Below are 11,911 nucleotides of genomic sequence, written 5' to 3' on the forward strand. Positions count from 1 at the left end.
AAATGTATAGATGTGTTTTATACAATTGATCTATGTATTGTGATGAATTGTATGAGCCCCAATAAATTGATTTTTAAAAAGGAAAAAAAGGGTGAAGCAAAAGAATGTTACATGTGAGCAGTAGTAATATCAAACAAAATTTCTTTGAAAACAATAGATTTTTGGAAAATATAGATCCAATGATAGGGTCAACAAATAAAATACATATATGTACATAAGTGCAAAAATGGGTCAGTGTGTGGTACAGCCTAATTAATAAACATTATTTTTATATGCAAAAAAAATTTTTAAAAGTAAAGAAGTCTAAGAAAACCAGACTAACACCTCATGAACATAGATGCAAAAAAATCCTCAACAAAAAATTTAAAAATCAGCAACACAAAGAAGGAATAATATATTACAACCAAGTGGAATTTATTCTAAGAACACAAAAGTGGCTCACTATTTGAAATATCAATTAATGCAGTCCACCATATTAACCATCTAAAGAATTAAAAGCATGCCTGTGATGATTAGCCTGCTGTATCAACGTAGCTAAGCTTATCTATGATGCCCCACTTATGCTATGAGATATTTACACATGGTTGACATTAAATAAAACTTAGTACCCTCTTAAAAAAAAAAAAAGAAATGGGGTCATGTTATTTTCTTGATTGAGAGTTCTCCAATAGCTTCCCATTGAAACCAGAATAAAATCCAAACTCCTGATGGTCACCTTTTTAGGCTATAGATAACCCGGTCCTGCTTCCAGGATCTTAATTTTTACTTTACTTCTCAATTACTGTGCGCTGTCACAGTGGCCTCAAACAAACCACGCTGGCCTCAGACAGAGAAGGTTCTCAGGACCTTTTCACTTGCTATTTTTTTCTACTGGAAAGGCTATCTCCACTCTTTATGTCATCTGAAATGTCATGTCCTCAGAGAGAAATTCTCTGATTATCGTATCATTAGCACCTTCCTTCGCCATCAATTACACACACTCAATATCTGTCTTTGGCTGGGTTCTACAGGGGGAAAAAAACCAGTGAAGCGTATCTCTGAGTGTAAGTCCAAAAGTATTTCTGTCACGGGAATCTTTATTAAGCAAAAATATCAAACTATGAATATATTTGTTTCTCAATATCTAGGCCTATATATTTCTGAAGGCAGGGTTTATAGCTCTCTGAACCTTGCCCAAAGAAATCTGCATTCTTAAACCACAGCAAAATAGCTGTTTTGACATCTTTGAGGTGCCCAAATTATGTTCCTTTTGAATGTTCTTTGAGTTTGGGAAACGAAAATAAGTCTTCTGACAGGACAAGATGAGAGCTGTGGGGTGGGTGGGATCGGTTTCTACCCTTGAAGAATAAGCAAGTGCATTGTCATGATGGGGAAAAAAATTCTCCGATAGACAACTTTGCTGGACCGTTTCCCACCAATAGTTTTCATTTTTCTCAAAACTACCTAAGTCCCACGACTGTCCTATAACCGTCAAGAAAATTGATCAATATTACCCATTTGGGACCCCTAAAACAGCCACTGCAACCTTCGGGGCTGACCTCTTTGTCTTTCATTGAATTGGCCTATCAGATCTCCGTGGAAACTACTGTCCTGATGGGACTTTTTTTTTTGGACCAACGGATTACTGAGAGAACTTGTCTGCAGCCATTTACTGATTGCAAAGACACGTTTAAACACATTTTATAAGGAATAAAGCCAGAGATGTGTGAACTGGAACCCTAGTAACAAAAATTTTTTTTTAAAACTTTGCCAAGGATGAGTGTGGCAGTCACATAATCTCCTGTCAACTTGTGAAGGGGTGGAGTCTAGCCAGCCAATCAGGTCACAGCTTGACCTTATTTGGAGGTGCGAAGGAAATAAAGAGCTCATCGGAGGCCAGATACACTCTCTCTCTGTTTCGACTGCCTGCGAGACATTCCTGTTGACAAGCCACATGGCGCTATGCTGATAGAGCCAGAGCCCTGGAGCTGGAGGAGCCATATAGAGATCCATGCCAGCGTTGATGCTTCCACCACCACTGGATCCACAAGACATTCCACCCACTGGCCTGTGCTCTTCCTGCATTTGGTGTCATTGCATGGCTATGTGAGTCTGAAAAGGAATTTATGGACTAGTCTCGACATGGAGTGTAATATCAGATTTATGGACTTGATTTGAACTGGGCTGGGATGTTTTCATAATGTACAATTGCTCTTTGATATAATGATCTCTCTTACACATGTATGAGTCTCTATGAATTTGTTTCTCTAGTCAACCCGGACTAACACAATGAGTATACCTAGGGATTTATTTCTAGGAAATAGCTCAAGTAGTTGTGGAGGCTGGCAAGTCTCAAAACCATGGGTCATATATCATGCTGGAGGGTTCTGTCTGCTTTCTTAGGTGGTTGCAAGGGCTGATGAACCCACAACTGGCAGGTTACATGGCAGGCTGCTGGATCACATACCAAGAAGCAGAGGTCAGAAGATGACAAGTGAGATGCAGAATTGAGAAAGATGTGGTCGTGAGCTTCTGTCACACCATCCATAAATATTGGATGCAAACTCCCAAGGAATTTCGTTCTCAACTGATTGGCTGGCCACAAAATAGACTACATATATATTTGTCAAAACCACTGAGAATCATCTCCCTATCCAAGTTGACAAAAACCTTAACCTATAGATTTCTGAAGGCAGGGATTCTATATCTCTGACCCTTACCCAAAGAACTCTGCATTCTTTGACTTCTACCATGGCAGATGACATGGCAACTAGATTTTGTTTATGGCAACTAAAAGGAGCCCTGAGAAGTGTTAGGCTGATAACTACAAGCTTGGTGGTTCAAATTCACCAGCTGCTCTGCAGGAGAAAGATGAGGCTGTCTGCTCCCCCCTCCCAAAAAAAATCGTTTTATTGGGAGCTCGTACAGTTATCACAATCCATACATCCATCATGTTAAGCACACTTGTATATCTATTGCCATCATTTTCAAAACATTATCTTTCTACTTACGCCCTTGATATCAGCTCCTCCTTTCCCCCTCCCTCCCTCATGAACCCTTGATAACTTGTAAATTATTGTTATTTTTTTATGCCTTACACTGACTAATGTCTCCCTTCACCCACTTTTCTGTTGTCCATCCCCCTGGGAGGGGGTTATATGTAGATCATTGTGATCGGTTCCCCCTATCTCCTCCCACCTTCCCCTCTGGGTATCCCTACTCATGCCTCCATAAATTTTTACAGTCTCAGAAACCCTGTATCGGGTCACTATGAGTTGGAGTTAACTCAACGGCAATGGGAGTTTTGACAACTAAAAATATGTAAAATTGAAAGCGGGGATTCTGCCATGTAACTCCAGAGTCTAATAGAAAGTATCCAATGTTGTCAAAGGGATGAGGTATCAGGCATCAAAGAACAAAAAATCGTATCATTATGAATAAGGGGGAGTGTGGAGCGGGGATCCAAAGCCCATCCGTAGGCAATTGAACATCCCCTTACAGAAGGGTCTCGGGTAGGAGACAAGCCAGTTAGGGTGTGATGTAGCAACGATGAAACATACAACTTTCCTCTAGTTCCTAAATGCTTCCAACCTCCCCCCACTATCATGATTCCAATTCTACCTTACAAATCTGGCTAGACCAGAGGATGTACACTGGTACAGATAGGAACTGGAAACACAGGGAATCCAGGGAGGATGATCCCTTCAGGACCAGTGATAAGAGTGGCAATACCGGGAGGGTGGAGGGAAGGTGGGGTAGAAAGGGGGAACCGATTACAGGGATCTACATATAACCTCCTCCCTGGGGGACAGACAACAGAAAAGTGGGTGGAGACATTGGACAGTGTAAGACATGACAAAATAATAATTTATAAATTATCAAGGGTTCATGAGGGAGGGGGGAGCAGGGAGGGAGGGGGAAAATGAGGAGCTGATGCCAGGGGCTTAAGTAGAGAGCAAATATTTTGAGAATGATGAGGGCAATGAATGTACAAGTGTGCTTTACACAATTGATACATGTATGGATTGTGTTAAGAGTTGTATGAGCCCCCAGTAAAATGATTAAAAAAAAAAAAGTATCCAATGAATATTTGATTGACAGGGTTCCATAAATTTGAGCCAACTCTTTCATTTGGTGATCATAGACTATATACTCGGTATAAGTCGACCAGACGCACCTGATTTTACCACACAAACTGCATAAAAAATGTGCTGAAAAACTTGGCTTACATATGAGTAGTATCTATGGTAAACAGATTTATTTCCAGTATTGGAGGATTCTTCTCTGATGGACCTAGGGAGAAAGAACACATCAAAATCTAATGCGGTGCTATCCTACGACATTTTCAACTACAGTTTGGACAGGTTTTCATTTCACATGCTGGCTTCAGAAAATAGGAGTTTCAAAAGGTTTGTGGAAATTCTGAAATAAAAGATAATGGAATTTCCCCAAAAACTTTTTATAGGTTTGTATAACTCTACTAATAATATCCTTGAAGCAGCCCTGGAGGAACAGTTGTTAACCTATTAACCCTATTGTCAGAGGTTGAAACCCACCAGCCTCTTTGTGATAGGTGTGGTGTCTGCTTCAGTAAAGACTTACAGCCTTTGAAATCTTTAGGACATTTGCTATAAGTCAGAATTGACTGAATAGCTTTTGGATGCTTCTTTAATGCCAATCTCCTCCTATTAAATTATAACTCTTTAAGAACAGAGGCCACTTAGGAATCCTCAGCATTTTGCATGAAGTTAGACAATTAAGTGTTTATATATTGTCACCACCACTCTAATAATTTGTTTGATTTGGAAGTTTTTATTTCACTGGTTAGTGTGTGACTTTTGTCTCGTGATTAGAAACTAGTTAATTTATCATTCTCATCTTACACAATCAATAACCAAATCCTCTCAAAATGTACTTTCATGTACCAATTTTGTTTCTACGTATTACTTTGCTTGTCATAGAAATTAACTCTTCGTTTCCATACTCACTGCCAACATCTTAGCTGACACTAGCATATTTCTTGTCTGACCTGTGACAGTCATCTCCCAAAAGACTCCCATCTATTGCTAAACCATCTCCCACAGTAACTCCAGTTCACTCTTTTCATGTCCCTGTGCAAAAGCAGCATGCATTCAATAGCTGCCATTTATTACGTACAATATGTGATCTTTTGTAACGGGCTTGTTTCTGTTTTCAAAATGAATTCATGTTGTAGTATGAATCAGCATTTTACTTCTGCTTTTATAGCTTAATATTATTTCAGTGTGTGGATATATATTATGTTTACTTATTTATCAGTTGATGGACATTTGAGTTGTGTCTACCTTTTGACTATTGTGTATAATGTTGCAAGAAGCATTGCTGAACATGAGCCCCAGCTTTTAAGTTTTCTTTTTTAACCATTGAACAATACAGATATTAGGGACACCAACATTCTGAGCAGTCAAATCTTGAGCATATCTCAAGGAATTCCAGAAAGAGAATGTTTTGAAACTGACCATGGTAGCAATTGTACAGTACTGTTTGCTTTGATTGAACTATGAAATGATATATCTGTATTAGTTCCCAATAAAATGGTTGAAGAAAAAAATACACATATCGTGTATAACTGACATGGATTTGAAGTTCATGGGTTCACTTATAGGGGCTTTTATCTATCCTGTTGCTATTATATTTTAAAAATTATTGTTAATTGGGTGAAGGTTTATAGAGCAGATCAGCTATTGCATTTTAAGTGGATACTTGCAATACGTAATTTCACAATAGCAACAGAAAAAACTTGACATGTAAGTAGGCTACACAATTCTAACCTGCGCTGTTCAAGAAAATGGAATTGTCGGGGCATATGGTAATCCTGTTTAACTATGAGGAGCCTCCAAACTGTTCCCACAATGACTGTCCCATTGGACATTCCCTCCAGCAATTCACAAGGATCCCAATGTCTCTACATCCTTGTTAGCCCTTATTCGCCTGTTTTCTGATCAAGGCCATCGTAATCGATGTAAAGGGGTATCTCATTGTGGTTTTGATTTTGACTCAATGGCATCTAACAAACAGCAGTAATTACCAATGACAGTGACCATGCTTCCATGTGCTTACTGGCTGATTTGGGTTCACCAGGAGAAACCTCAGGCTGCTTTAGAACTTAAACCACAGTAGCTTCTAAGGACACTAATCTGGAATTAATGGGTAATAAGAGGCCTCCCACAGATTTGGGACTTGCCAGCCTCCATAACAGAATGAGGCATTTCCTTGAGATAAATCCTTCTGTATACATATTTAGACACAGGCTTCACTGGTCTTGCCGCTCTAGAGAATGCAGCCTGACTCTCTCTCACTGCCACTGAGTCGATGCCGACTCACAGCAACCCTAAAGGGCAGAGCAGAACTGCCTCTGTGAGTTTCCAAGACTGTCACTGTTTACAGGAGTAGAAAGCCCCACCATCTTTCTCCCTGGGAGTGGCTGGTGGTTTCAAACCGATGCCTTGCAGTTAGTAGGCTCTCTACTAGCAGGGCTCCAGTGCAGTCTACAACAGTAACCCCCAAATATCTCCAGAGCTTTTCTGGCCCAGAAGGTCTGCTCTTGTTCTATCCAGCTGGAATGACCTGCCCTCTAACTTTAATAAAATTCTAATTCATAAAACCTTCATCCTAACCTAGCAAAGTGATTGTTTTCCTACTTTAATTCCTTAGCATAACAAGCCTCCCTCACAGGTCGTATTCCACATTATAACTTGTAACAAGGTTATCAAGATATAGGTATTACTATCCCCCTTCCTGGGTTAAAGAAGTTATCTCATACGCCTTTTTATCAACCGAAAGTCCCGGTAGAGTATCTTTCACATGACAGGCATGAACGGAATGTTCTGAATGAAAACATTAACTCTAGCATTATTCCTATCATAGAGGGCAATCAAAGCAGGTAGTATGTGTTTATTGGGGTGGAGTGGAGATGGGGAAGTAATGTAAAGAGTGTAGAAAAGAATACCTAGGGAGTGCCCTAATCTTTAATGTGATAAGAGAAGGGTATCATGAAACAGGGGTGTGGTAAAATGGCAGGCCCAGACTGAGAGCTGATGTTAACCACTCTCTGGGCAAGACAGAACCCTCCAATCTTGGGATGCCATGTATACAGAAGTAATACTTACCAGTGAATAGAAAATATAACAAGTAGCGTAGGAAGTTCCAAATTGAGTTTATTATGACAGGTGATAACAAATAATGCCAGTAAATTCATGTAAAGTATGATAGATTCCAGGACATCTAAGTATGACACTGGGACAAGAAGCTGCTCTAGAAACAGAAACTCCAAAGGAATGAGCTATTTCGTGTGAAAAGGCCCTAACAGAAACCAGCGTCTCAATCCCCACGCCCTCTCTCACTTGTCACTGTTGAATTATTTCAAGGACAGTCTGCAGTCCAAATTGCTAGACTAGAAGCTAGTGCCCCACCTCCCCCGCCTCAAGAATAAGATCATGTATTTTCTTTTTTATTTTCCTCCTGTAGAAGAGGCTGCCAACTAGTTCGTTGAGAATTACATTTTCCCCCCCACAAAAGAAACTGCTGAGAACGCTAATGTCCGGAAAAATAGATACCAGGTCCTCATTCCTTAAATCCAGATTAGTGTCCTACAAAAGATCATGTATTTTCTTTTTTATTTTCCTCCTGTAGAAGAGGCTGCCAACTAGTTCGTTGAGAATTACATTTTCCCCCCCCACAAAAGAAACTGCTGAGAACACTAATGTCCGGAAAAATAGATACCAGGTCCTCATTCCTTAAATCCAGATTAGTGTCCTACAAGCTACTGTGGTTTACTCTCATCGCAACAAATCATGCCATAGGAGCTGCTTTCTGCTTAGAATTTTTACCTGGACAATGAATGAGGCTTAGAATACAGTGGGTTTCACAGTTGGTAACAACCTGGCAGCATTAGGAGAGTAATTTCATCACAATCTCCCCGTTTCCCAGACACTCAGTCAGGATCTGGCTCAGCTATTTAAACCTTGCCATCCACTTCCTCTTCCAGTTGTCTCTGCTCCAGCGGGTGGAAACTTCCAAGAAACATGATATAGTAGGCATTGCAGTATACTGGCTGCTTGTTGGGGTTGGAATAGACTTGTTCAGGTTTGAGGGACTTGAAAGGGTTAGCTCCGTAAGCAGTGATATGAGTACCCAGGTCCACCAAAATCTGCAGAGAGGCTGTCAACTCCTGATGGCTGTAGGAAAGATGTGAGAAAAAATGGCGTGCTGAGGATAAGAGACAGAGAAAGGAAAGACTGCTTGAGGGCCTGGCATTTCTAGACTCATCACTTAAGACTGGACTAGTAAGAGGTTATCTCAAGCATCTCACTAAATCCCTTATTAATTTGCATGGAGTTTATTCAGGCCATTAAGAAAGTTAAGTAGAAATGAGAAGAATTCCTACTGGAAGGCAAAAGAGGAGCAAAGGGGAAAGAAATGGACTTAGTATATAAAGGTGAGTGAGTCACAGAGGTACTACCAATAGGAAGCGGTCAAAACCTGTAAACAGTGAGCAGTGTTGGAATCTTATAATCACGAAGTAGCAGCAGGGTGGGCAGCCAAGCTTCCATCAAGTCTGGAGAGGAATGGAAACCCATGGAACAAAAATGGAAAGGTGAAAAGACAGGGAAAAGGTAAGGTAGAGCCTAAGCAAGAGAATTCTCAACTGTGTCTACTCCACCCCTTTCTATGCTCATCTCTAACCCTCCTCATTATGACCAGCACCCACCACAGGTGGTACACAGGGTAGTACATTTGGCTAATGATCAATGAAGGTTATGGCTAACGGTCAATCCTATTGTTTAACCAGGTCAAATTAAAGGAATTTCAAAGACAGAAGGAGCCCTGGTATTGGGCTGCAATCCCTCATGGTCAGCAATTCAAAACCACTAGCAGCTCCAAAGGAGAATAACTGGGCTTTCTACTCCCATAAACAGTTACAGTCTTGGAAACCCACAGGGGGTCAATGAGTCAGCATTGACACCATGGCAGTGAGTTTTGGGTTTTTTTGAAAGATAGAAGATCCAAGGTCAGGATTCTCGAGCCACTTAATATCCCCCTGAACCAGTAACACTTACCTGGATGGAATCCCACAACCAAATCTGGATGGGCTATCTGTCCAGTCTCTACCTGCTCTTCCCAGAAGTCATGATAGAGGCCTCTGTGGCTGCTAAGCTGAATTGTGCCAGGCTTCAGTGATGAAGTTGAGGTGCTCTGTGAAAAGCCAGTAGCCACATCTACACCAACCATGATCACACGGAGGCCAAGGTGTCCAGGAAACATGTAGGTAAGCTCATCATAGTCTCCAGGACGAGGGAGGAACGTCTCCACATGGGAAGCACCAACCACATGCACTGTGCTTCCCCCAGTCTTCCCAACATCTATCCCCAAGGCCTGAAGGCCCAGGCCCAGTGTCAAGGGTCGTGATAGGGCATCTGTCAGAAGCCGTTTCAAAGAACCCTGGAGAACATCAGAGGCTGGCCTTGGTTGTCTTACACTGGCCCACAAGGTGGACATGGCCTGGCTACCTAGCACAGCATCCAGTGAAGCATCTAGCTGTAATGCTCGCATAGAAAACCAGGTGTCCCAGCCCTGGATAACTTTGGTTGGCCATGGCCAAGGTCCTGAGGGCAGGACAAAGTCACCTGCAGGAAAGAGAGAACAAGTACAGTGTCTTGATCCTTCTCTGATATCCAACTTCCCTCCTCCCTAATGATGAATATTCTCTCCAAGTTCACTCCCCCAACCTGAGAGCAAGAGTGCTCTAGTTCCCTGGCCCAGTTCCTCATTAACAACAGGCTTTTTCTACTTTGTCCAACATGGTAATGTTCCCCAAGATCACCACTTCACCTGTAACCAGAAGCCATTCCACAAGATGATCCACAGCCACTAGATGCAGCTCTTGACAGACCCTTTTGTGTACTGGCCAGTCTGATCGCTGGCATTCTGGACCACAGTAATAGACGTTTCTGCACCTGAGAGGGATGAGGTATAGAAATAGTACTACATTACAAGGGTTAGTGAAGAATGTCTAGAAAGAGAACTGCTATTCTTGCATCTAGAGAATGGAAGATCACTGGGCAAAGTAAGTGGGGAGAGGAGTGACATGATCTACCAAATTTCGAGACTATTTGAAGGGGCAGGTAAGAGCAATTGGGAATTATTCTTAGGGCAGAATAACACCTTAGTCTGCATCTAGAACTATCACCATTCACATATCTTAACAGAAAAACAAAACAAAACTTCTGAGAGTTTCTGACTGCCCTCAACAAAGGAACAACTCTTCGTCTCCCTCATCTCCCCCATGACTGATGCAGTTCTTACCCTTTGGATAATAAAGAAGATTCTCCATGCTACCAAAAATAGACAGGAACTTATCCTTGTTCTAATCTGTTTGTGGCTTGGATCATACAAAATGAGGAGTGGGCCCTATGCTATTTTGGAAAACTCTCCAACCTTTCCTGTAGGAATGAGGCTTTGGAATGATTCCCACCCCCACCCCACCCCTCCCCTCCCCTTACACATTGTACTACCCACAAGTCACCTTGTGCAGCACCGGAGAACCTTTGAACCTGAGAGGCCACTAGGGAGTGCTCTACATTGAGCACAGAATCGAAATGTGTCCTCCAGTCTCTGGAACATTTCTTGAGGACATCGAAATCCAAAGCCTGATATGGGGATACCCCCGTCTATCACCAACCTGCAGAAACAGTAGGGAGAATGGAAATAGGACAAAGAAAGTCGACAAAATCTCTCACACACCCCACCTAGCTGCCTTCACAGTTCCTACTTTCATGTCTCCTCTACCCATCACTACTCTTCACGTAAGCAAATCATATTTCTTCTATAGTAGTAAAACTGACAAGAGTCTAGCCACGGAAATATCTTTATTGTAAATACTCTTTACTCCTCAAGTGTTACTCACTCTCCACCTTCTGAAATCTATTCTATCAGAGGTAGTATTCCCTTCTCCACAGAACTGGACACTCACTTGTAGTCATCATAGCTCTTCATGTTCAGCTTCTGGAGGATCAGCTGGGATAGGCCAGGAACATTCTTCTCCAAAGAGAAGAAGCCGAGTGCATCAATGCTAGGGCCAGGTTTTGAGAGAGTCAGAGACACAGGGTTCACAGTCTTAGGCGGGGTCATAACCTTGGGTGGGGTCTCAGCCATTGGAGCCACTGGTGAGGAGGGTTTCTTGTGTCTTCGTCGTTGAGACCGTGGAGCCATGCTATCTGGGGTCTATCTGCAGAACAAATATTGATGGACTTCTGCCAAGTGGACCCATGTCATGTGTTCATTTTAGAGCTAACCTTTTACTTCTCAGTCCAGTCTCTCTAGGTCCGTCTTGGGTATCAGTAAGATTATTTACTATTGTAGTTGTGAAAAAGAGGGAAATAATGACATATGAATAAGATTTATACATATATGTGTAATATATGAAATTCTATTTGTAATGTGATTATGTACGCTGTCAATGCATATTAAAAGATCTGAAGTCCACATGTAAGAAGCACCCCAGCCTGTGTGATCATGAGGTGTCGATGGGATCAGGTATCAGGCATCAAAGACTCAGAACAAAAAAATTTTATCAATGTGAATGAGGGGAAGTGCAGAGTGGAGACCCAGAGCCCATCTGTAGACAATTGGACTCCCCCTTACAATCACAAGGAAGAGACAAGCCAGTCAGGGTGCAGTATAACACCAATGAAATACACACTTTCCTCTAGTTCTTTAATGCTCACCTGCCCCACCCCACTATCATGACCCCAATTCTACCTTACAAATCCGGCTAGACCAGAGCATGTACATGGAAACACAGGGAATCCACGATAGATAAACCCTTTAGTACCAATAATGAGAGTAGTGATATCAGGAGGGTAAGGAGAAGATGGGGGGAGAAAGGGGGAGT

General features: G+C 41.8%; 1 protein-coding gene across 1 annotated transcript; it reads right to left on the reverse strand.

The window, feature by feature from the left end:
• Positions 1 to 7,155: 7,155 nt before the first annotated feature.
• On the reverse strand, positions 7,156 to 11,377 carry MSS51 (MSS51 mitochondrial translational activator). The gene is made up of 6 exons (XM_004701164.2): positions 10,991 to 11,377; positions 10,544 to 10,699; positions 9,850 to 9,974; positions 9,080 to 9,644; positions 8,500 to 8,595; positions 7,156 to 8,195 (listed from the first exon to the last, which is right to left on the reverse strand). Exons 1-6 carry the CDS (start codon positions 11,227 to 11,229, stop codon positions 7,976 to 7,978), a joined length of 1,401 nt encoding a protein of 466 aa, XP_004701221.1. The 5' UTR covers positions 11,230 to 11,377; the 3' UTR covers positions 7,156 to 7,975.
• Between the last annotated feature and the right edge of the window lie 534 nt (positions 11,378 to 11,911).

Source organism: Echinops telfairi, unplaced genomic scaffold, assembly GCF_000313985.2.
Source record: "Echinops telfairi isolate 266 unplaced genomic scaffold, ASM31398v2 ScPeMD7_70;HRSCAF=299, whole genome shotgun sequence".
Taxonomy (NCBI): Eukaryota; Metazoa; Chordata; class Mammalia; order Afrosoricida; family Tenrecidae; genus Echinops; species Echinops telfairi.